This window comes from Mycteria americana, chromosome 13 (assembly GCF_035582795.1).
Source record: "Mycteria americana isolate JAX WOST 10 ecotype Jacksonville Zoo and Gardens chromosome 13, USCA_MyAme_1.0, whole genome shotgun sequence".
Classification (NCBI taxonomy): Eukaryota; Metazoa; Chordata; class Aves; order Ciconiiformes; family Ciconiidae; genus Mycteria; species Mycteria americana.
Genome location: NC_134377.1, coordinates 10,158,043 through 10,183,561, shown reverse-complemented (window position 1 = coordinate 10,183,561; position 25,519 = coordinate 10,158,043). Strand labels below are relative to the sequence as shown.

The 25,519-nt window shown below is 37.9% G+C and overlaps 1 protein-coding gene across 9 annotated transcripts in view; it reads right to left on the bottom strand.

The window, feature by feature from the left end:
* The window catches only part of HECTD4 (HECT domain E3 ubiquitin protein ligase 4), a 79,216-nt gene that overhangs the window by 20,923 nt on the left and 32,774 nt on the right, over positions 1-25,519 (bottom strand). For 5 of the 9 annotated variants that reach the window (XR_012777723.1, XR_012777724.1, XM_075516000.1 and 2 more), the window contains exons 19-57: positions 24,557-24,710; positions 24,164-24,264; positions 22,907-23,105; positions 21,329-21,475; positions 20,035-20,139; positions 19,054-19,217; positions 18,456-18,689; positions 18,018-18,210; positions 17,746-17,850; positions 17,574-17,662; positions 16,818-16,993; positions 16,231-16,366; positions 15,939-16,080; positions 15,662-15,828; positions 14,905-15,051; positions 14,436-14,620; positions 13,717-13,870; positions 13,115-13,395; positions 12,610-12,799; positions 11,390-11,471; positions 10,559-10,761; positions 10,228-10,363; positions 9,353-9,535; positions 8,914-9,084; positions 8,338-8,507; positions 7,786-7,901; positions 6,785-6,888; positions 6,340-6,501; positions 6,056-6,204; positions 5,705-5,784; positions 5,415-5,578; positions 4,638-4,875; positions 4,056-4,192; positions 3,757-3,883; positions 3,001-3,138; positions 2,732-2,868; positions 2,403-2,563; positions 1,656-1,837; positions 11-216 (exon numbers count right to left, since the gene is read on the bottom strand). Coding sequence is in view for 7 of the 9 variants with exons in the window: in XM_075516000.1 (XP_075372115.1) it covers positions 11-216; positions 1,656-1,837; positions 2,403-2,563; positions 2,732-2,868; positions 3,001-3,138; positions 3,757-3,883; positions 4,056-4,192; positions 4,638-4,875; positions 5,415-5,578; positions 5,705-5,784; positions 6,056-6,204; positions 6,340-6,501; positions 6,785-6,888; positions 7,786-7,901; positions 8,338-8,507; positions 8,914-9,084; positions 9,353-9,535; positions 10,228-10,363; positions 10,559-10,761; positions 11,390-11,471; positions 12,610-12,799; positions 13,115-13,395; positions 13,717-13,870; positions 14,436-14,620; positions 14,905-15,051; positions 15,662-15,828; positions 15,939-16,080; positions 16,231-16,366; positions 16,818-16,993; positions 17,574-17,662; positions 17,746-17,850; positions 18,018-18,210; positions 18,456-18,689; positions 19,054-19,217; positions 20,035-20,139; positions 21,329-21,475; positions 22,907-23,105; positions 24,164-24,264; positions 24,557-24,710 (6,115 nt within the window). In the remaining 2 variants the exon portion in view is untranslated. The remainder of the gene's footprint in view (positions 1-10; positions 217-1,655; positions 1,838-2,402; positions 2,564-2,731; positions 2,869-3,000; positions 3,139-3,756; positions 3,884-4,055; positions 4,193-4,637; positions 4,876-5,414; positions 5,579-5,704; positions 5,785-6,055; positions 6,205-6,339; positions 6,502-6,784; positions 6,889-7,785; positions 7,902-8,337; positions 8,508-8,913; positions 9,085-9,352; positions 9,536-10,227; positions 10,364-10,558; positions 10,762-11,389; positions 11,472-12,609; positions 12,800-13,114; positions 13,396-13,716; positions 13,871-14,435; positions 14,621-14,904; positions 15,052-15,661; positions 15,829-15,938; positions 16,081-16,230; positions 16,367-16,817; positions 16,994-17,573; positions 17,663-17,745; positions 17,851-18,017; positions 18,211-18,455; positions 18,690-19,053; positions 19,218-20,034; positions 20,140-21,328; positions 21,476-22,906; positions 23,106-24,163; positions 24,265-24,556; positions 24,711-25,519) is intronic. The other 4 variants (XM_075516003.1, XM_075516005.1, XM_075516006.1 and 1 more) reach the window with 2 other exon arrangements.

Below are 25,519 nucleotides of genomic sequence, written 5' to 3'. Positions count from 1 at the left end.
AATATTTTACCTGCAAAAAGGCGCATATCTGTTTAGTGAGGTCTAACAGACTCTCCTCTCCTTGATGCAGTGTCCGAGTAATGGCAACAGTAAGCCACTCTCTGATGGCTTGCGAATTGCCCTGGTAGAAGAGGTCTGTAGCAGCACAGTTCTGGGAATGGACGCAGTGTTGCAGGGACTGGGCCAAAAGAATAGAACTTGAACTGATTGTTCCATCTGTAATAACAAGTAAGATATGACAAATTTGGAGATCACGTCAACATGTTTATGCAGCCTGTGAAACAGACAATGGAAAGAGAAGTTTTAAAACACTTGGAAGATTACAAGCCTCTATTTTCACTTCTGAGCAAGTGCAAAACTCCTCCCAAAGGTCAGCAGTAGAAAGGATCCACCCAAGACTAGACTTGCACCCCTGACATGGTTGGTTGCAGATGGGATGGCCCTCTAAATGCCAGCTGTGTTCTTCACCTGCCTTAAGCCAACCCTTAGGGAGGTCTGCCAGACATACACTGAGCTGTGGGTTCACAGCTGCCTCATTTTGTCCCATGTATGAAGGCAGGCATATTTCAATTTACTGCATAAGTACAATGAGGACAAGTGACCAGAAGTGCTCTCTTTCCACTCATTCGAGATGAGGTGAAAGTGGCTTTATCTGTTCTCAAGCTTTCCCCATATATGAACAAGACAGCTTTTGGGTGGCCCCGAGTGGGTCGCAAGCCCCGACATCTCATGGCTGTCATTCTGGAGCTAACGGGAGAAGTCAAAGAAAAACAGTGCAGTGCAGTGCAGTGCAAAAAAGGAGTGGGAAATTCATCAAAATGCCAGTTTGGAAACTGTATGTATTAGCAGGACTTGAATTAGATGTATTTTAAAGAGGAAAACCTAAATAAAAGCTTGTAAAATTATTCTCAAAGCCATGCAAAGTAGTGCTGTACTCTGCAAGAGGATCTTTTACAATGCGGCATCTGTTAGAGGTAGCCAAGTTTCAAAGTAATTGGAGGAGGGAACAGGACTCCTTCCAGTGGTAAATAATTACTTTCAATTATTAATAGCCTATATTTAGCACTTCCTACTTCCTCCTTATGCTCCAGCCAGGTTACACACATCTCTTTGCATGCAGAATAGCTTTGTCACGATAATTGTCTTTGTTAACACTCACTTGAATTAGCCAAAGATTCTTTTCCATGATTCAGCACATACATTCTCTAACCAGATCTGTGATTCCAATAGGAAAAGGACAAACCACTTTGTGAAATGAAGAAGAGTTGAATTTTGAAAACTGTGAGACCCAACTGGCATTTAGTTTTACTACCCTGGATTTGAACTATAAAACATTCTCAATTCCTTACAAGTATCCCATATGGATACTCCCCCCACCCCCCAGAAAACAGAAGACCACCGATGACAAAGGGACAGAAGCACACTGAATGGAATCTTAGGAGGGACTCTGAACTCTCTTGAACACTTTTAATTAGATCATTAGCAAGAATTTCAGTTTAGTACCCTATCACTAAGCTCAGAAGTCCACTGAGACATTTTCTCAAATACCATCATTATTAACTAATTAATCAATAAGTGCCAAATTAATTAGATGGTTTTTTGTCCCCAGAAAACTATTGTACCAAAAAAGAGCTGTGATAAAAATTAGCGCCTACCAGGAAGAGGTGGTGCAAGAAGTTGGTTGGATAGCAACTGCAGGTGCTCCAGAGTGATATCGCGGATAGCAGGAATATGGAACAGCCGAGTAAACATATGTGGAGATTTGGGGGCAAAAATATTGAGGAGAGCCATGCGGCAGTATAGCTTGGCCAGAGAAGCTTCACTTCGCAAAAGCTCTCTAGAAAACACAAACATCAAAATATAAAATTGCTTCACCACACTTAAAATAAGCCATATCCAGCAACCTGCCCCTGAATCCAAACATATATACCTAATTATTTAAAAGGTTCAAGTAGACCCAAATCTTCCTTATTCGCTTAAGATAGCACTCAGCCCATCTAATTCTGGTATCAAATTAAGGCACCTGAATTAGAAGCCAACTCTCCACAAAGTCAGTCAAGAGTTCTTGAGCTTTTAGATAGCAACTGACTGATGGTACAAGAAACCTAAGCTCCAAGGAAGGTACCTGTTAGACCAGGATGTATAAAAACACTTTCACATGACTACGTAAAATCCTTCCAACAAGACAATTATAACCAATTTTCTTTATCACAAAAAAACATCAAAACCCCACTACCCATTAAAACATGAATCTCTGTCAGCTTTAATCCAACAACTACAACGAGATTCAGAAGTTTACTACTGCTCAAAATAAGGCTGCAGTTGGTAATTGTACTATAGGAAATGCTATAGATCAAGTCAGATAATACAAATGCCTTCTAACTACATTTCTTTTTTTTTACCTGTGAATTTGGATATTGGTATTGTCCAGGGTAACCAATCCATTTGTTGCAGTCCTCCTATAACCAGCAGGTGGCCTTTCCAACATGTCAATAGGATACCAGTATCTTACCAGAACTCCTTCACTTCTGAGATATGTCTCTACTTGTACCAGTTCATTTACCTGGAACACCAAACCAAGGCTGTCAATAAACACAGTAATGATAACACTTTTTTCCTTCAAAAAGAGCACCAAATCAGCATTCCAAGCAGTTTAGTACACTCAATCAAATTTGCGCACAGATGTGCGACACTGATACATTAAAAGCCCTCCCAATGTATCCTTACTCACTGAATCAACATCCAGAACAACACCATGAAGACCAAATGTCTTCAGCATCCCACGAATAGCAAACTTGGGTAAAGCTGTTCCAACAGCACTACTGGTAACGTTGTTACTGTCAGGAGAGCGAGTCACCACTGTGAGACCTGGTCAGAAAGGGACAACACAATTTTTAAGGTACAGCATTTTCCTTAGATTGACAATTTATGCAGTAGATCCCAAGTATCAGAGCCCCTTAGCTTTTATTTGCCCCCCAAGATACTTTTTGCTGACCTTACCTTTTCGTACTTTATCAATTGTAAATTTGTTTGCTTCATCTTTGATATCCTCAATAGTAGGAAGGTAGAGGTCTCTTGGGATGCCACCATTTTCCTCGTAGAGGAATTCTACAGTTTGTCGTGCTATATCAACCATTCCTGGTAGACAGAAGGGAGTGCTAGTTATTTTCCCCAGCCACTTCAAGTTATTCATTCTCATTAACATCATAAGCAGATGAGCTATCTAATTACTTAAGTATTCTTTCAGTCAGGCTGATAGATAGGGAGTGGAGCTTTCCCAAGACACACTTCTATGCTTCTCATTAGAGCTCAGAATTCTTGCTCTGCTCTTACTGTGACTTTTTCCACAAACAGGTCGTCTTGCCAGAACTGTATTCATTTACAAATCCCCCCCTATTAAAGTGTTCCTCAAAAGTTTTGCCTTGATATAGTCATAGACAGAAAATACACGCAGATAGTTTCTCCCCAAACTATTATTCCAAAGTATTTCCGCATCCACATCACAACAAATTCTGCCACTACTTCTAAAGCCATTTTCCCTATTTAACTAGTCCAACTTAAGTAAAAGTGTTAAAGAAAAGTCATGGCCACAAACCAAATTTCTAAGCACTTGATGAAAACAGCAAGAAATTTTTTTTCTTTAATTTAAATTTTCCAGCCCTGAATACAGTAAAACATAAAAGAAACACAGGTGTTATCTTCACACTTATTGCACATCATATAAAACAGTGTGCACGGAAATAAACATAGCCATACCTAACTGTAAAGCTCCTTTAATCTGATCCAACCCAGACTTCCTCTCAGCCTCATTACGGAATCTTCTTCTAATTGTAGGGAAAACTTTAGTTTCCCAGGCTTTAACCAACAGGGCATAGTGATCCTCCTATAAAGACAAAAGTTATTTAGAACACCAAGATGACGGAAAAGTTAACAACAGTTATACTTTCCTTAAGGAAGCAGGGAAAACCCTTGTGTGGCAAAACTTAAAAGTCTGAATTACAAGATCTGTATTTAGACTACGAGTCATAGCAGGCAGAGTTTGCCACGTTCCTCACCCGGGGAATGTCATCATCGTCGTCATCATCACTTTCATCATCTGCAATAGGAGGGGGATGAGGATCAGGGCCCGATGTGATAAAGTTTTCATAGCTTAGTTCCATTTTATAGTGGCAAGATGTATCACTGTCATATTCTGCAAAACACATAGACATAATGAGATCCTAATGCACTGAAGGCATGCAAAAATATTCCATGAAGTTTTTGAGATATATCGCATTCCATGGTCTCCAATCAGTTTGTGGAAGTGTAATGCATTTTGACATAGCATAACCAATTGGCTGGTTCAATCAACTGTAACATCTTATTGTACTCAAAGCCCTAATAAGATAATTTCTCATTGTAGTTGCATTAATTGAGAATAATTTGTGCATCCATATAAAGGAAGACCAAAGTAAGATTTTTTTTTTTTAATTGCCTTGTCCAAAATCAAATAACCATGTATTTGACAACGCTTGTTGTACTGCTTTACCTAAATAGGCAGTACCTAAGGACTGCAGCCAGGATGTGCTTAAATCCTATTTAATTGATTGTAATTTCTCCTGAAAGAGATTTAAAAAAAATGTTAATCATCACTTTACGTTGTTGAGCCGTAGCAACAGCAGCAATTCTACAAGGAGGTCCATGGGTCCCAGGATCAGAAGCTATGCTGGTGCCAGCATCGTTATCACTATCAGAAGCCATGGCAAAAGGCAAGGCTTCAAAGTTGGCGCTTATTTCTTCAGCTAGGTCAATACATAGATCAGCAGCATTCCTGTGAGCTTGTCCTTCAGCATAGGCAAACTGGCGAGATCCAAAGTTAGCACGGACTTTCGTGTTCTGAAAGAAGGTGCACATAAAAGCATTAAGATGAGTTGTGGATTGTTTTGATCCTTCTCTTTGCTCCTTTTAAAAAACTCAGCCAAAGGGATAAGCTGATCACATCTCCATGCCATATGGTTTTCCCAGCATCGCTAGCTATAAAACTGGATGCAGCAAGGAAGTATTAAGCTTCTAAACACAAACTTTGAACTTGCCTTTTTTTCTAGCTTCAAGATAGAGCATACTTAGCTAGTATACTTTGAAGCAAGGTCACTGCTAGGAAGGAATACTAATAGAAGGGCTACTAGCACAGAATAATGTCATCGCATCAAGTCAGCTGCACATTAGTGTCTCAATGGGCAGAAAAAGTACAAAATAATGACAAAACATTACCTGGGAAGGGTAATGGAATACCTCAACCTAACTCAATAAAGGTAATGACTATCATTCTACTTTTTTTTTATAGATAGGTAAGCAGGCTCAATACTTTATATATAATGTTTTTAATACTTCTGAAAGAATATATATCAAGCAAAATATTTCTGTTCAAAACTTGCCTTTTTCTGAATGTGGACAACTGGCCACATTCCACCAGAGACATCTTCTAGATATGGCCCAAGTCGCTGCCCACAATACGTAAAATAAACTCTGCCTTTAGCGGGCTGCCCTGGAGGGGGTGGAGTTCCTTCTGTTCTTTCCCATCCAATTCCTGCTACATCACCTGTAGAAAAAGATGATCATCAAAAGAAGAACATGGATTTAATCTGTTTTCTCATCCACTGTTTCCCTTGCGTTTAGAGGATTTTCTGATTTACCAGATAAGCAAGTTAGCTGTCCTTTTACATACCAGGAGAAAGAGTCACATCCAATCTAACACTCTTCCACTGTAGCAAGCTGGAGCCATTGTAATGCACTGCTCGCCCATTGCTGAGAAGTAACACAAGAAGAAAATTAAAGAGAGCACTGAAACAAATAAGGATTACAACTCGTTACCAGCTGAAGTCTAGGTAGCTGTGATACTGACAAAAGGCAACACAACTCTCCTGATTTTGATAAGGAGATATTCTAGTTCATGGTTTTAACATTTCAATTAAAATGTACGTGTTGCCTACCACAATGTGCTCAAAATACTCCTCCCTAAGGAGCTTACAAATGTACTGAGCAAGACCATGATTTTTGATGTACATCTTCAACGTACTTGTGAAAAAGACAGGTGCCCACTGGGTTTGTCCAAGCACCATCCCGTTTTTCAGCTTCTGTAGCAAATCCGAATGAGACTATTGGTCCAGTGTCATCATCTGTATCTCCATAGGAAACTATTTCTATTTCCCAGTAGAACGATGGTGCCTAGAAATAAAAATAATAAGTTTTTTAAAAATTATTTACAAAACATAGGTAAAGTAGAAAATTTTCTTTCTTTTTCTTTTCATGCACAATTGAATATTAAATGACACAAACTGTTGTACAGTTGTGAGTTCTTACCTGTACTGGAACTGGTGAAGTGGCATAGATAAATGTGCCCCGAGGAAGTCCCCCACCTGCGCTAGGATCAGCCAAAAAGGTCACAGCTGTGAGATGCGATGAAAACATGCATGCTCGCACAGGGGGAAACACTCTTGATGGGCTCCAAGTGATTTCTTTGGGCTACAAACAGGAACAGAGCATTTTATTCTACCAATTACAGTTGCAGTCATCTACTGAAATCCAATGACACATTCTCTCATGAAGTGCACATTTAATACAACACATGCAACTACCACAACTGCAATCTCAACAGATCACATCCCATTACAGAAATTCACATTAAATGAAATGTTTCAATAAGAATCCAACCAGTTTGGCTCCAACACCACAGGCAGACCCTCTGCACTCAGTGGCTGGCTTCATTTGCAAGGAGCAGAAGGCTCAACACTGTTTCTGTGCTCACCTGTCTTCTGTCTGCTTGGAGTGGAGGAGGGGGAGGTCGAGCACAGTCACGATACAACATTCGTAACCTTTCACACTGCATTTCTACAACAAGGAGCCTCTCCCCTGTAACAACAAACCAAATGAAGTCATGAGGTTCCAAGCAAATCTAGTTACTCGAGTCCAACAATGCAATCTTAATACCGGTAAATAGAAACAAATATGACATTTGCATTTTAAGAGATCTGATCAAATAGTCACACTTACCTAATCAACAAAATTAAGGACAAAATCTATACAAATAATTGTTTTCCTCTGTTTAATTTATATTTGGTTAGCAAAGACATTGTTATGTTAATTAAGATATAAAGTTCATTTTAGTGAGCAAGTTTATGACCCAGCAAAAGCAGGAAGTCAAAAGAATTTATGCCTATTGTAAAAAAATCAGTACGCTCCCTTTTACACTGGGGATCATACTGAAATCCACTTGGTTCCTACCCTAACATCCTTCACTTCAGCCACTTTTTCCTCCAATGAAAGGCTCTGACATGTTCCTAAAACTTGCCCTTGAACTAAGACTTCTGCTGGGCCCACTGCTTATCCTTAAACAAGAGGGAAGGAAATCAAGAGCTCAAAGATAAGGACTATAAGAAAGCACTGTAAAAAACAGGAAAAAGGTCATAGAAAGAAAACATATAAGTGATAATGTCAAGGAATACAGAGTAGGTTACACTGGAAGCAAGAAAAGTGGAAGGGGTTCAGAAGCAGAGCTAGTCCCAAGACTTGCATCTTCTATGATGCATAGGATAATCATGTTCTGGCCTAAACTTTATGCCTAATGTTTAAAATTATTTAATCTGATTATTAGCTACTCTTACGTTAACAGCTCTGCAGACATGCTGTACTGTGCTAGTTATCAAACTCTAAGTAGCTGGAGGACAAAACACTGAAGTGATCTTAAAAGCTCTTATGTCTCTGAACTGAACATTACAATGAAGCTGCAAGAACATGTTGAATACCTACCAGGGCTGCACTCCTGCGCTACCAAATTAAGAACTTCTACAGCAGCTGGACACTGTTGAATGAATTCTTCACAGAATGAGCTGTCTTCTAACAGCTGAGCCATCACCAGGCATGCTCTTAATGGAAAAATAATACATTTTAAAGCATTACAAAAGTGTACGCTGAATTCAAAGTTGTCTTTACATGTGTTGAATTCAAGACTATTTTAAAAGACAGCACACCGACTGATCTATTTCTTTGTCTGGTTGCTTAGCTATCCCCATTGGAACTTTCACAATGACAGCTTTCCCCTGCTTCATAACATTTACTCATATGAAGCATTTGCTCAATGCATTGTCACTGTTACAGGGGGCACTTTATTTTTGGTGCTCATTTTAACAACATCCAGACACTAAATGTACTTAAGGAAGCAAAGAAGAATTTTTGCATTGTCCCCTGCTGTCGTATGTCAACACCCACAGAGGAAGAAAACAAGAACCCATGCAATTTTCTTGAACATTTGTGTACAGTATCAAAACAGACTGAGGTGCTGCACAAAACCCAACGACTCACCTGGTTCTTATTTCAGCAAGAAGCCGGACCACTGCCATTACTGGAGTTGAGCCATCTCCTGTTGCAGGAAGTGAGGTGTGAATAGATAGACTTCCCTCCTGAGGAAGCAACATGGACTGGACTGCCTGTACTACCTTCTCAGTAATGGACAGTTTATGAAGAGGCAATGCCTGATGGTGGGGGGGCACGGTAAAAAGTTAAATTCAAGTAGTTAGTTTCTAAGAAATGAGGGCGTTTTATTACCTGGAGTTAATTCTCATTTTGTACTATCACAAAACCAGCACCAAATACCAGTCAAAAAAAGAAAAAACAGAAACAAAACCCAAAAAAACCAACACAGTATGCAATGGAACATCTTTAAGCACCAAAAGATGAATATCCATGTTACTTGAATGAGAACTTAAATATAGATATTGTTAAGATATGTTTAAAATAATGAGGCAAACTTTACAAATAATATTTAATCAAAGATGAAAAAGACTTTTTACATGCTGTAGATTAATTGCCAGTATGCTGTGACAAAAAAAATAAATAATTGATATTATACTTAATATTGGATTCTTAAAACTACCGTACCTCAGATCTTGGAACACAGAGCCTAGATAATGGAATAGTTAATGTGTCTGATGCTTGTGAAGTCTTTCTACTGTCTATACTGGTAGGTGGAAATTTGACCGTTGCTATACCTTCTTGTTCATTAATAGACGCCACAACTCCAATGCTTCCTGCTATTCCTTTACCTAAAACCTACAACCAGAGAAGGCCTGCATAAGATTTAAGGCTTTACAAACAAGAAACACTGTTTACCACCACAGACCAACTCAACACACAATTAGAGCTGGGTATTTCAGGAAACAGGAATAACACACAATAGCAGTCTCCACAAGTGTTATTGAAACTGCTTCACAGTCGCAGGCAATCTGCACACTGCTTCGCAAGTATGCGAACACAGCAAAACATCGTCAAAAGCACCAATTCTCATTTAAGATACAAAATGTGAATGGCGCTGAATTACCTGAACTTCAGAACCTATTTTAATCGTCTCCTTAAAGCCACCCAGAGCACAAAGGGCAGCTACTGCCTGCCGAGCAATTCTTTGAAGTTTAGCAAGTTTCCTTCCACTGCTACTCCCATTCTCCAAAATATTCTCTGCATATTTCCCAAGTTGTGGAATGTACATCAGAGCCCGAGACAGAACCTGAAGACAGAAGCAAAAATACCAGAGAACGACTTCAAAGCACAATTCAAACAAAAACCACCGCCCCAAGCCTCCAGCCCACACACAGTCTCAGAAGAATTATTTTTGTTCTTGAAGAGAATTATATAACTCAGAATATTCGAAGTTCTCTGAAGTGTGAACACCATCAAAGCTGGCTCCATTCCCTAATAACTTTTAGAATCAGAGTTACATATATAATCTTAGCAAAAGTCTTCACTCAAAGACTTAGCCTAAGCAACAGATTAGGTGCTACAGGATTCAGAGGAACATACAAGCAATGTGCTATACTTTCCAGCCAACACTTTAGACGCTCGGAGGTCACGGCAAAGAGGATGGAACAGCAAAGGCAGAATAACTACCCCACAAACACAAGAGAACTCCCTAAACGAACGGCATTATTAATTACTGAAAAGAATGACAGGTGAATTACAGAATGACAACACATTCTCTAATGCTGGATAATTTTCGATTTATTCATTCCACCCTAAGACGTCAGATAGATGCCACCTACCAGCAAGGGCTGCTTCTATGCAGTTATGCATCCTGGTTTGAAGTGTTAGAAGTAATAAATAGGAAAGGAATAGCTTAGGAAATTCCTAATAAATAAGTTCTCTTAACTACCCAATACATGCTTGGTGTAGAATTTGATACTTAATCTTCTGTTTGCTTACTTTTTCAGCAGTTGTTGTCCATATCTGAGCTGCATTTGATTCTGGTGCCATCAGCAAGCTATGTAGCAAAGCAATCACCTCTGCTGCCATGCTGTTTGCAACATGACCACTAATGAATGGCCTCACAGGATCCGTCCTATACAGAAGAAGAAAGCAATTTGCCCACTGATTTCAGAACAAGAGAAGGAAAAGAAGCTTCAGTTGTCAACAACAATACAGAGCACAAGAAAGGGAATTTTATGAATACCCAGATTATTTTCTAGAGCACTACAAATACTGGTACACAGAAAAGCAGAATCTAGATTCTAACTACAGAATCAGAGTGACCTACCTGGCAAGCTCAGAATTCCTCTCTCTGCAAATAGATGTTTGTGCAGTCTTCTTTTTGTCCCCAGTGGACAATCCACTAGTAGTTTCTGGATTTACAGTTTCTATGGGTGGCCCAACACTAACTATTAGACCAGACTGTGCCCACTTAGTTGCCTTTCGAAGAGCTGCAGCAGCTTCTTCTGTAATAACTTCACAGCAGCCACTCTGAAAATAAAATTGCCATGTAAGCCAACTACTAATGTTAGCTCTATTTGGCCACCCTATGTGATGCATTTAACTCTCCTCCCTCTGCCTATGTAAAAGTACTGAGAACACATCAAAAACATCCTCCTGTGTAGGTATTAGTCACAGTCATAAGACAAATTCTTTCTGTTGCTTTTTCTCATCTACAAAGAGATCAGAGATCGATGTTCCATTCTTAGCTTAACCATATCGGTTCTCTTCTCTGATCAAAAAGCCACACATGAGTATTTCTGGTGCAAATACTCAAGAACGTGTCTGAAAATATATGGGAAAATTTAATTTAAATATGTGGTTTAAAATTTGTACTATCAATGTGCATTAAATGCTTCAGGAAAGAGAATATTAAAGGGGCTTAAACATGACCTACAATGGTTGGAGGAAGCATTAGCTGAAATTATTCTTCATCATTTACCCCTGTATTTACATCAATAACTATATAATGCTAACATTGTAACATTATCTTTCTGAACAGTTCTGTAAATTAAACAACATTTAACAAAGGGGATTTAACATCAGCAAAAACCAAGAATTCTGACTGGCCACCAATTTTTATGATGTTGAATAATTCTTTAGTTATTGCTTTTCTTACTTTTGTCATGTCTCGATCCATTTTCACCACTTTTTCCATATTGGCTCCAGTTCCTAGTCGGAATGGACGACCTTCTGAGCTACTATTAAAGTGAAAACAAAACACATTAGCTTTGTTTTCATTGGTGGAAAAAATAGCTGAACTATGCAGTCCAATTTAATATATTATGTGTGTTTTTAAATTATTTGAAAGCAACCCTTGCAACTGAATTGCTCAACAGTAATAGAAATACTTGATAGTTAAGAACGTACCCAATTGCACTGTAATTTAAACAAGGAATTTAATACTATTGAATGTAGTTATTTGCATAGCAATTTAACCCTTCCCTCCTCAAAAAGAAGCATCGTTAAATTGGCTTTTACTGAATACAAATGCCTGAGGGCTCCAAGTTAATCTTTCAGCTAAGAACCCCCAACAGCCGTAGCTTTTAGCATCATTTTTAGGGTACGGGTTCAAAACCAACTTGGAGTGGGGGAAGAGGAAACAAGTAGTACAAAATGTAAGAGGTGATGATGTTGGCTGTTTGACATTCAGAGATCTCAAAATCCAGGTGGGTACTAAGAATACTAAAGAAGCTGTAATAGCAAATTATTATCCAGCATATGCATTATTAAAAGCAATGCTTTTAAAGCCATTTTGCTTTGATAGTTCTATTTGTTAGTCCTACAAAGTCTGTAATACTATAACAAGATACATTCAATTCTTCTGATGGAGCATCATTTAAGTAGCTAATTTTTCATGTGATTGTTTTCAGACAGATTAAGATGTTTTTATGTTCCGTTGCTAGTGGCTTACATGGCTTGTAAGCAAGGCAAAACCAAAACTTCACACTTCACTTCCCCCTCCTCCTTTTATGCATCTCTATACTCTGCCCTGTTTCAGCTTTGCTGCTCTCATCATTGCTAAATAGTCTTCTATAAAACAGACAAGTCCAGGAAGCATTGGGGTTTAGATTCTTTCTGCTGCTGCCTCACCACAAATTCAGTATAGTGGTATGCATTTTTATCCAGGTAACAATATGCCAAGCATCAGCCCTATAAACCATTTTTTGCATTACCTTATTATTTTGCCAGTAAATACAACAAATTGGGAAGATGTTTTGTTTTCCCATTTACTATTATGTCTAGGATGCATTTTTCTACAGCTGTAGCAGTAAAAAAGGAAGAGAAATGGAACTGGCGAAATTGGTTGCTAATTCCAATCCAGTGAGTTAAGATTACCTTAGTAATGGCTGAAGGACTTCATGGGATGACTGGTCTTCCCGTTTATGAATAAAAATAGAAAGTTTACCATCCACTGCCTCGCTTTCTTCTCCAGGATCTTTATCACCTTTTATGGAATTTTTAGGGCTGGCTTTTGCCAAAGTAGTATCTGGCTCAGAGGCAGTTGGAGAAAGAACTGTCTGGCATCCTTGAAGTAGAAAGGAAAAAACCAAAACAAAGAAAACCACACAACCATGAGCTCCATCAACAAGCTTTCTTGCCCTTGAAACTAATGCTAACACACCTGAGATGCATCTAAAACATCACTGACACACACACCTTAGCCCAAGAACAGTTAAATTAAGAGGCAGATGGGAAGTCACAGAAGTATCTTATCTTTCAACACTGACATATCATATACCTTTTCCTACTTGAGCTTTCTGTCAATACAAAAGCTTGTTGCACAAACATGACTTGCTTGGCAATTTCTCAAATAAGCATGACACCAAAAAGATGCTGGTACCTGGTACTACATAATCCGCCAGCTTTGCCAACAGCAGAGAGGCAATCTTGGAGGCTGGGTCACTGGGATCATCCTGTTCACTGTTCAGAGAGGGTACAGAGTAACTCCAAGGAGGCAATTCCACGTTTCCACAGTCCTCAACACTCATGAGAGGCAGTGCAGCACGACACAACTGGAGGATTATAAGGACCAACTTTGGAGAAGGACGCTGATCCAAGAGAAGTGACAGAAGCTTGGACACACAGGCTGGCTGACTCAGGATTGCTTTACCTATGTGACTCCTGAAAGGGAAAAAAACAGGTAACTGCCATTTGGAAAAAAAAAAAAAGTTTGATGATGCTCTTGTAAATAATAAATTCATTTGTTTTCAAGATGTAATTTAAAAAAATTTCAGCATGCGACAAAACTTATCTGCAACAATTCTTACATAACCTGATAGCACTAATCAAACACTAAGATTGTCAGTTTACAATCAAGTTTTAGAATGGTTTTGAAAGTTATCTTACCTTCACTACTGTCAAAAAAAACCCCCAAAATCCCAAAAGAACCCCCACCTGCTTTCATACATAGGAAAAAATACTCCAGAGACAAAGGCCTAGTACCTTGACAGGTCATTAAGAAGACTGAGAACATCTTGAAGTGCATCATTTCCTGCAGCTTGATTACCACAACACTCCGTAGCTCGTGCGAGGTGGTTGGTAAGAAGGCTGGAGACCTGACGAGCCAGACCAGAGTGAACAGCTTCTGTTGAGCCGCCTTTAAAAGTAATGCAAGAATACACTATTGTAATTAACAAAAATGAATGTACACATCTACAAATTCCTTACACATAAACTGAAAATAGTAAAAAATATTTTGTTTTGCTATAGCAAAACATTTGTATATAAAATGTCTTTAATTAAAAAGAAAACCTGAGACAACATCTGTGTTCCATTAGCCAATAGCCACGTGTCTAAGTTTTTGTATGTTATGGGTGAATCCTAACACAGGAGAAATGCATAGGTGATCACTCAGGGTCTCCTGGTTATATGGTTATGTCTAGGCAGAACCAAGTGGCAGACCTGAAGTTACGTGCAACAAACACTCCCATGAGGAGGAAAAGCTAGAATAAAAAAACCAAAACAAAACAAAAAACCACCCCAAAAAACCCAACAAGAGGAAAATCAACTTATTTTTGTATCCAACTCGTGTGTTCTAAAGAACCCAAACAGTACTGAGGTCACGGTGAGCGAATGCCCTATTTTAATACATTTATGCCACTTCTCAGGCACTAGTGCAATTCTAAAGTGCACAGTAGAAATATAGTTGGCAGTGTTCCTACCTTCTTCTTTCTCCCATTCGACACACCGATTGGCTAGCACCTGGAAGGCAGCCCAAGCCATGGTGGCCACCTTCTGTTTCTTAGTCTGTTTTTCATTTGAACTGGATTCTGTCTGGCTGCTTAAACTGCAAAGCCGGTCCATAAGTTGTACCAGGCCACTACGTACCAAACACTTCTCTTCGCTCCTGTATGAGAGGAGAAATCCAGATTTTACTTAAGTAACTTTTCAGTCACTAAGAAAAGACACAATGAAAATCCAGAACTTGTTAAATAAGCAATTAATCACTTCACTTTGCAGAAAGATGGTTTTGTCTCTCCCTTGTCCTCCCCAGATGAAATTCTGTATTCTGAGAAAATTTAACAGGAAAGGGAGTATATGTATACTATATAATGCTTCTCCTTAAGGAAAAACCTGATAAGCACAGCTGTGGATGCCCTCCTTCCCTTTCTGAGAAAAATACTTTCATACCTTGTGTAAGGTATAGTGCATAAAAGGCCAATGCTGTTTGCACAAGCAATAGGGTAGCGAGCACACAGCGAGACCACAGACGTCATAGTCTCTCCAAAAGCTTCCTGGACTTGTTCCACCATCCCACCACACGTGAGCTCTTCAATTCTGTTGGTAATTAGATATTTGAAATGGCAGGCTTTCTAGGTTAAATAAAATGAACAAACTTCCAAATATAGTTTCAAAAAAATAATAACCAGTACATATTAAGAATTACTCAAGGAAGATTTAGAAGCAAAACTGCAAGTCACTTAATGTTTTAGTATGAAACATATGTAAACAAGATAGTATGGTAGTTTTACCTCAGACATGATTGAAGTCTGACTACAAACAAAATGCTTACAAAACTGTCCTGGTTTCGGACAAAAACATTTATCAAATTTAGATGACAGTACTAGTATCAGCTAAATCTACCACTAATACCTCATTAACATGAGTTTAGAATTAAGTCAGGAGAGTAAGATACCCTATATACATATCTGTGGACATGTCATCTCAGTTTGAAGGGAAATTTCATCTACTGCCAAATAAAAGCATTTCTTAGAAGTTTCTGCCTTTTTACCCCACAAGGGCCAATAAAAGTGGTTGTTGCAAGCTTTGTTCTGCAAACTTGAGCCCTCACAGCTAGTCACTTCTCATGTTTTTTCTTTGCACAAAGCAATTTACTATCTTCTACAGAGACTGAAACATTTAATTATTTTCAGAGAAATAAACAAACCTTGGTCCTCCCTGAAGTACCATGGTCACTGGGCCTACAAGATGCGTCACACCACCAACCCGAACAGCTGCCGTCAGCAACTCTCTCATATGCACTAGGGCTTGCTTCCTTGTGTTCCCACGACGCCACCTTGTCTGAGCAGCTAGCAGAAAACTGCTGCTGGATACCTACGAGATTTTGTTTGTTTTTGTTAATGAGACACAAGCCAGACACCTCCCTTCTTTGTGAAAGTGTGAATTTGAAAATATAACAATTTAGCACATTTTAAATGACATACCGCTTGGTCAGGATTTGTTCCAATGAAAGCAAACAGTTGCCCCAGTAAGACACTGTACGTGGGTTTATCTCTGCTATCCTCGATAGTCAGTGACTGGAGAAGAGTGAAAGAGCTACTTCTATGGCTGGTAACATGGCGTCGTCTATGAGAATATAGGATAATTATACGTGGCAGCAGTAAATTGATACAATGAAAAAAAAAAAAGAGTGCTATGCTTGCAAAGTTTATGACTATTTTAACAACATAGGCCACATTATTGTAAAGCAGCTCAGTGGAATAAATCCTTGTATACCTTTGACTTGATCTAGCAAACTCGATATCTTCGTTACCAATCATTTCCAAGTCAGATGGTGCTGACATGCTGCGAAGGAAGACAGGCTGGCGGACTGCATGAGATATCACTTTTGTTTCAGATGCTGATTTACAGGCTGCAATATTATACAATATGAAAGAATGTCACTCCTGGTGTAGGAGGTTATTTACAAACTGTTTTTAAAATTACTGTGGACATTCCACTGAAAGCTATAATATAGGATGGGGAAAACACAGTCTAAGCAAGAACCTGCAACTCAGTTCTGAAGACTTTCCTGTTTTCAGGTATTGTTTCAAGTTAGTTAAGCATCTCTTTCCCAATAATTCAGAAGACTAAACTTTAAATTCCACATATTATTACTCAGACCTTAATTTACCATCATTATGGCAATCAGAAAACAAGGACTCAACTTCATATACTGTAAAAGAATTTATTTAATTTGAAAAAGCAAAAAAAAAAAAGGCTTAATTTTAATTTAAGTGAAAGAGGGAAAGTAAGAGAAAAGGAATAAATTATATCTTTAGGGGAAAAAAAAGTAAGTACAATGCTGGTAATTAGATATATACCTGGAGTCTCTGCAGGGGTACCAGATATACTTCTTGTGATACCAGACTGTGCTGCAATAGTGACATGTAATAACAGCTCTGCTCTGTTCATCAAGCTCTTAACTAATGTTTTTGTTTTTGCTAGGGGATGAGAGGTCTTCTGTATCAGTGAATTCACCTCTTGAAAGAACTTCTCCCTAAGATTATGAAAGAAACATAAAAGAAGCAAAAAATCAATTATGTGTTAATGCCTTCTGAAATAAAGTGTCACTGTGAGAAAGGTTATTTTAAAAAGACATATAGCATCAAACTATTCTATGGCAATAAAGTGGAAAGCAGAAAAAAAAACCCAAGTGATTTGTTAGTAAGTACTAGTAGCTGTAGGTGCTAATATTAATATATTTAGCACAAATTTTTCTAAGAATTTCATCAGCTATTGCTAGACAGACAGGAAAATTAAGTTTTAAAGTATTTGCATCCCTGGTTAGAAGTTCATCTGAATGTTCCTGCTGTTTTCTTTCTATAGCTCTATCAGCCTTTAATGGAATTAGACATAAAGTGTTTTTGAAACATTTAGTGCCAGCTTCTGTTTCACATCATTAAGTGTCACAGGGTGCAATGAAATTCAAGTGCCTACTTCAATAAGTGTTTATGCATGTATGCAACTTTAACCCTGCGTACCTACTTTTGGAACTCACTGAAATTCCACAGCTGCTTAAAGTTGCCTATCTTTTGAGTACCTTGCCTAAATGGTATGCTCCACAGTCAGCTACTAACCTTAATGCCAGGACCACATTCTCAAGATCACTTCCATCAAAAGAAACTTCTTTCATTGAACACAGAAGTTCTAGTTCTTTCATCTTGCTCTAAACAAAGCGAAGGAAAAGGATGAACATGTATTGAGAGAGCAGCATGAAGCATGAGCACACACAGCAGCCACAATGCTTACCTCATTGAAGTGATAATCATAAAAGAATGGGACATTGTTCTCCAGCTTCCCATGCATGGCGTCATCTACCTCATTCTGCCATTTCTGCTCCAGCTCAGCCACACTCTAATAAAGAGACAAAACATAACGCTTATTGCAGTTGTTCATCTTGAGTAAAAGAGATCTTAAAAGAAGAAATCTGAGTACATTTTGTATTTCTGTTTCTAAAATGCTGTTAATACACTTTTATTCTCAAAAAAAGCCTTCTAGTTTCTGTGTAATTTTATTTTTACCTGCAGTTGCCTCTCCATGGCATTTAGCTTCTTAAAGGTCTCTCCCATAATTTTACAAAGTAGATCATATTCTTCGGCATGTTCTTCCTGATACTGGAAATTTATCAGGGACTGGAGTGCATCAACCAAATTCAAATGTTTAATCACACATGAAACTACCATCTCCTCCATAACTTCTGGCTGAATCACTTCCCTAGGGTTATAGGTAAAGCCAAACTGATTAAGCAAGAATAGACAAACTTTGACAATTCATATTTACAATTCACTAGATGCTGCATTCACAAACAAGTATTTACAGAATATTAAATGCATACCATCATACATGACAGGCATGCCGCATCCTTACCATTGCTTTTTTAGCTCACTCACTTTGGCATCAAACATTTCAAAAAAATAAAAGTCAGGTTAGAAAAACAGAGCAAAACAATGGCTACTTACTTTATACTAGGTCTAAATTGAGGCCGAGCACGTCCAGAAATTTCCCTGAGTTTTATCATGATTCCTGGAGGCAGCCTAATCCTAGGCAGATCAAAATAGTGTCCAACGGGAGGCACTAGAACATCAGAAGGATATGTAAATTCTCTGTCTTCATCTATAGTAAGAGGCAATGGAGAAGGACTTGGTGTAAGGGCTGGAGATATTACACCATTAGCTTCCACCTGCCACTGGCACCTGGAAAAATAAATAAAAACAGATGCAAAGGTTTGGTTTTCTTTCCCCCCCCCTACCTCTCCCCCCTCATTCAGAAAGACACATTAGTCAACAACGCATTACAAAGACAGACTACATATTAACATGTCAAGTGTGGCTTGTACCAAGCATAGCTCAATCCTCCTCTACTTACTCTAAGGAACACCTCTATTCTAGAGAATATTCCCTTAGTTTTAGGCAACACAGAACTGCTGAACAAACTCTGCAGGAAAAATTATCAAAACATCACCTTAAAACATGAGATTTGAGCACAACTACAAAAATCACTTTCCCTCAGGAAAAAGCCCACATGGGAACTCGGATCACAGGTTTTTTTTTTTTTTACCTTTGTAATAGTTTAGATCTTAAGAGCTCTTGACAGGTTTCTTCATCTTTGGTAATTTCTGGTCCATTGTATAATATTCGCAGCATAGAACAAGCTAACACAGAAAGGCCAAGTGCCAGGTCAACTAAGAATGGCAAGCCTCCTGACACATCCTCTGAAGACTCCTGTAGTAGGAATAGTGATAAGTTGCACTAATCAATCAACCATTAAGTCCCTCCCCAACATATTTCAAGATAGGAGATTTTCTATTTTTATATATAATCTTATATATAAAATATATAGATATATATCTATCAGTCATATGTCTCATGCAGAGGTATACTGAAAAAATGCTTAACTATTCAAAGCAATATATAAGAATGAGTTAAGACAAGAAACAAAGGATTTAAACATTATTTTCCTGAACCAATAAAGAAAAGAAAAGGTAAAGTTATTTTTGGTTCAGTCATTCTTTGGCCTCCAGATCTGTCATCTCACAGGCCTAGTCCTAGCTTCCTGGTAGTGGGATTCAAGTTTCCTTTTGTTTGATCCCAGCTTCCCTCCCCTCTCTTCTTTATAGGCTGGAATCATTATTCCCTCATTAAATCTCCGATTTCCAGGTTGTTACAAGATACCCATCTCTCCAAAGAAATCCTACAAGCAGCAAGAGATATTAAAGTGACTTCATCCAAGCCCAGTGCCAATGACAAGAGACAGAGAAGACATATTTGGTAATAACTATCTTCGTAAAACCCTAAGCATGCTACAAGACCATGCCACAGGGTATCTCTAGCTAAGGAAGCCAAACGTCTAAAACTTAGGTCCTTTACATTGTAAAAAGATGATTTGTCTTATTGCCAAAATAAGCAAGCTATTACTGTTTTAAATTTCAAACGTTAACTTCCAACTTTGAAGTACATTTCTATTCGATCTGAAGTGTGTAACGGACAGAAGATAAATTGAAGCTGAACCTATCCCATGGAATCTGTCATGTTTGAGTACCTGTGCTCGAACAGTGCAAGCAAAGCCCCACATAGCTTTGTCTGGAGTGTTGTGCTCACGACCACTCCGCATTTCAAAGGAGAAGGTGACTGTATCTCCTTCCACCTTAAAATTTTGATGGGGAGGAGGGGGAAAAAAAAAAAAGAAGATAGGTTTAAGAATTGAGGCAAACAAACAGGCTTTTCATAAAAGTGGCTTGTTTTTAATGACAGTTATCTAAGTATTATTTTTATCTCCAATTATATACTCTGATTTAAGATTCTTCCCTTTTTCTAAGGATATATTTTAGTGGACAATTTGATTTTAATTTTGCTGCTGGCTAACTATAGTAAAATAAAAAAAAACCACCGTAGTTGTAGAATCAAAAGTAGAATTTATCAGACTGTGTTACTCGGCCTTGATTTTCATCAAAACGCTCTCACTATTTGTCTGCAAGAAACCATGCAATAATCAACAGTTCTCTTCCTGAAGGAATACAGACAAGCTCTTTAAGGAGAAGAACGTCAACACATTAATAGAAGAGTTTGCTAAAAGAGCAGCATAAAAATCTATGTCTGGAAAAAAAAAAATCAATGAAATTTCTTTAATTGTGAACAATGGAGTGCTTGTCTGAAATTGCTTCCCAGTTTATTACTTCTTGTTTTTCTTTTTGAAATTATTTTTTGTTATGTGTATAAGCCCAGTTTTAGTGTGGGACAATGTAGCAGCACAAACACATAAGAAAAAAAAAAATCATACTGCATACAATCTGAAGGAATGTACTGCAAAATTCTTGAAATACTGAAGTTTCAAGAAGTTTGAGTGATTTTTCTGTCTTAGCTTTACTGCCAAAAGCATCCAATTAAATTTTAAAACCCAACACAAATGGCTGGAAAGTTGCTACATTTACTACTTGTTATATTTGTGGATTACTGTTAAAAAAATGCAGTCATGCCCATGGACCTTAAGAAAAATATGCACAGCCTCAGACACCGTGCAAGAATTTCTCCTAGGAAGAAATACTTATGAGAACAGTAGTGCCATTAGAGACTCCAGGACTGAAACATACCGATAATGAATTCCAGTAAGACATAACAAAACAAGATAAGCTCAAAGAGAAGCACCACACATAACATACACTTGAGTTTAAAGTTATTCCTCAAGGACATAACAGCCCACTTAAGAAGTGATCTCATCATGGATAACCGTACACTTAAAAGCTTGGACTTCATTGCTATAAGGGTTAAAATGGACTTGACATGGTTTCCAAAGGGGATTTTTCTATGTGAAATATTGTTGGATTATAATACTGTACCTTTACTAAGTCTTTCGGCCAACCAGTTCCTAAGACACTACGGCTGCCATATCCCAGTGTATTGCCTCCATACTCAGCAACCTTCCTACTGTTTGTGTTAGGACCAGCATAGATCACCAACTTCAAAACATAAAATACACTGTTAGACTGTAAGAGAAAAACAAGAAAATCTAATAATAATAATAATACTTAGCACTTCCACCGCGCTTTATATTTTCAAAGCGCTTTATCAACATTAACAAATCCTCACAACAGCCCTGTGAGGTGAGTAGGCAAGTATTATTATCCCCATTTTACAGATGGGGAAACTGAGGCAGAGAGGAAATTGAGTGACTTGCCCCTGAGGTCACACAGCAAGTCAGCAGTGGAACTGGGAGCTGAAGTCAGGAGAAATCCTAACTTCCAGTCCTCATGCTGAGCTAACTAGAACATACTACCTCTCTACTAACAAATTGATTGATCCTGCTCGCATCAAAGTTAATGCTTTGTCAGTGACTTCAGTGGGAACATGATGAGGCCCAAAGTTTTCTGGAGGAGTTTAACCAGTAATGGGTGACATTAGTATTAAAGACTCTTATAAATAACTAATGGGAGTGAGTATCACACACATAGAGGACGTGCTCTATGTCAAAGAATATATGGCAACAATTAGTAAGCAGCACAAGTAGCTCTCTGATCATACAAAGTAAATTAAGTGCTATTAGTCGTGTTCTCGAAACTGAAAATACATGTTCATATTAATCCATGTAAACAAGCCATATATCTTCAGGGGGGGAAAAAAAAGCAACCTTTCCAGTTCTGCCCAGTTTAAACAAACTGTGCTGATCTACAGATTTGAGAAATAAGGAAAACTGAACAACAGCAAAAGAGGAGGAAGTCAAACTTTGACAATCTGAGCCATCATGAAATGAACTTAAAAAAAAAAAATTGAAGAGTTGGTATGAATATCTGAGGGGGGAAAAAAAACCAAAACAACTCCCTCCGCCCCCAAACCCCACACCTCTGGAGCCTACCAGTTCTCCTATTTCATAACCACCACTACTTCTGACATCTTTTGAGGAAACTTCCTAATTAAAGAGCCTAACTGTTAACAAAAGATCCTCATAACTGATAGGTTTTAAACATTGAAAGAATCACTGGATATTATGTTCTGAAACAATACACAAGAAGAATTAAGCATATACTCTTTTTGGATTGTTTCTTCAAGAGTAATAGAAATTAAACATGAACCATTTATCTTCCTGCCTTTTCATGTCAACGACTCTTTGTATGTTTTCCACCACTTAGCTAAGTCTAGTCTTAAGACAAAACTCAAGAATTCTTTTGAAAAGTTATTCACACTTGTGCTACACAAGAAATAACCTCTCTGCATCCCTGTATTTTACAGTCTTGAAGTAAGTAGACTGTGACATTACAGTGTACACTAATAAGCCCCTATCAATAAAAACCTCCTGTGTTATTCTCATCACTAGAAATCAGGTGCAATGAAAGACAAGGGGCAGAAAAAGATGAAAATGAGAAGTGCTGCTGACAGAAATATATACAAAAGAAAGAATTTCTGAATTGGCCCTTGCTTACCTTATCATAATCATACTGTGAAGAACATCTGTTGTCAAATCTAAGATATAAACAGCGGGCTCCTGGAATATGTACAGTTTCTTTAAATTTATAGTTATCCCTGACAGGATGAACTGTTTCTACAGTCTTCCCAGCAGCCCAGGGAGCAGGGATCTTCAAACCCGTAAGAAACCCTGGTTCTTCTTTCTCTTCCAGCATTCTAAAATAACAGTGAAAAATTAGTCCTAAAATTCAGCACACAGATTTCTACTATGTATTCAGACACCAAACTATAAAGTTCTTAAAATCACCTCTCAGTATTGATACACAGTGACACAAGGTATTGACTCCTCATTTTAGGCATGACTGTATTGCGGGAACATGCAGAACTTAAATAGCATGAACTCTGTACATTAGAAATAACTATGCCAATCCCTAACCTGAGCTTTTCCCTATGCTTTCCAATTTCCAAATTATGGTAAACAACCTAAGTAGCACCATAAAAAAGTAAATGGTACTATATATAGATTCTGTCATACAATTGGTAGCATAAAACCCCTTCCCTCCTGGGAGAGCACCCAAAAGCCATTATACGGTCATAAAACAATATGCCTAATATTTCACTGAAGCTTATAATTTGGAGGAGGATTGAAAATAAATTTTTCAGAGTTTTCACATGGTATATTAGACATTATCACAAGTTGTTTAATACTACAAATTCTGCAACACTGCAAATGGCTATGATAAGCATTTTTTATTTCATTTAGCTGCATATTTCTGTTTCTAAGCAGAAGCTGTATAACTTTGAGCTGAGACATAGGATTTAAATGCAGGACTTAAAATCCTTATATTTCTCTATGTAAATGAAACCATTTAATATCTTTCCAATGGTTTTAATACTGTATCTCATGCTGCCAGAGCAATTTACATTTTCTCATTATGGTCTTCCTTAGCCTAATTTATTCTAAGAGGAATATTTAGAATTACTTCCTAATGCTTGAGGTGAGGGAAAAAACAAAACAAGTCATACCCTGTGCAAACAACCTCAAGATATTAATCATTTAATTCTATAAGCAAAAAAATATTAGAACTAATTGCCTTCGGTAAAGGTTTATATCTCTCTAAGACAGCCTTACAAACCATTACAGCTTTGCCTTTAAAAAAAAAAAGAAAGAAAAAAGACAGCTGCTTTAAGATTTATCCCACAGCAATGGTCAAATGAACATTACAGCTAAGATATTTTATCCCATGAAAAGACCCAAATGTAAAGAAAATCACCTCTCATCAGGTAACAGCTTCCCTTTCTGTTCTGATGCACCACTGGGGGAACTGTTCAGTTCTGAGAAAATCGGAGACTGAGTTTTAAGCAGCAGTGCAGTCTGTGGCACAAAATACACCATGTTAGAAACATGCAAACAGTAAATCCTTTTAAGATCTCACTCTTGAAATATATTAACAATCACACTGTATGTTGTTATTGACAAATCATTACTTAGTAGCTGTTGTACCAAGTCAAATTTCATATTCAGCATTATCAGGTTTTGTAGCAATTCTTAAACTGTGATCTGTGGGTCGCTTACTGCAGAAAGTTGACCAAGATCTACAGCGTTTCAGAACATGCATGCCACATCTTTTTTCCTTTGTAGACATCTGCTGACACAAAGACCATACCTGGCTTGTGTAAAGAACCAGCTGCACCAGCTGAGGCATCAAGGCATCAGCCATAGTCAGAGTCTGCAAATTTGGATGCATCAGAGATGTCAGTAGGACAGGAAGCAGATGACCAAGCATAGTAGCCTTCGTAATTTGCTCCAGACCTTTTAACCTGTAAGGAGAGTGAAGGTTCACACAGCAACAACTATTTTCACACAGTATCACTACTATTTTTAGTCATCTGTTTGATCTTGTAACAGACTGCATAAGTAGGCAATTCAAAATTCAGCAGAGAACATTTGCATTATATTTTAAAAAACCCCAAAAACTTAGTATCTTGAAAACATTACAAATTCTCCAAATTTTGTCCTAGTCTTTGCTGTCATTTCTTACTAAACAATGATAGACCAGAAGACAGTAAATCAAGAGTTTAATAATTACTTAGAAAATGATAAGCTCCCATGGGCATGGGATGAAAGTCCACATCAAACATAAATGTATTTGTTCAGTATGTATATCACGCTGCTAGCACACATAGCTCGAAGTACTTTAAAAGAATCTGTATCTATAAAAATATATTTGAGAATGAAACCCATCTGAAAACACCTCAAAGGAATTGTGTATTGTCAATAAACAAAACTAATCTTGCAGGCACAGAAAAGCCTAGAAACGAAACCTGAAACACAACTGGGAGATGGAGGTGTTTGTTTAACTAGAGAAAAGGTTCACAGCTTTTGTTTACATCCCATTCCCAACATATATTTTTACGTGGAGGGGAAACAGGGAAGGGCAAGGTGACGCTATCTGATGAAACACGCAGGATATTATAACAACATCCAAGACTTGTCACAGATAAAATATCTAGTCCAGCTACTAGAGCTGTAATAGTCAGTAATTTAAAAATAAAAAAATTGCCTTAGCTTATAGGAACATTCCCAGCTGACGAACTACAGATTGTTTCCAGTTATTCTGCTCCTAAAT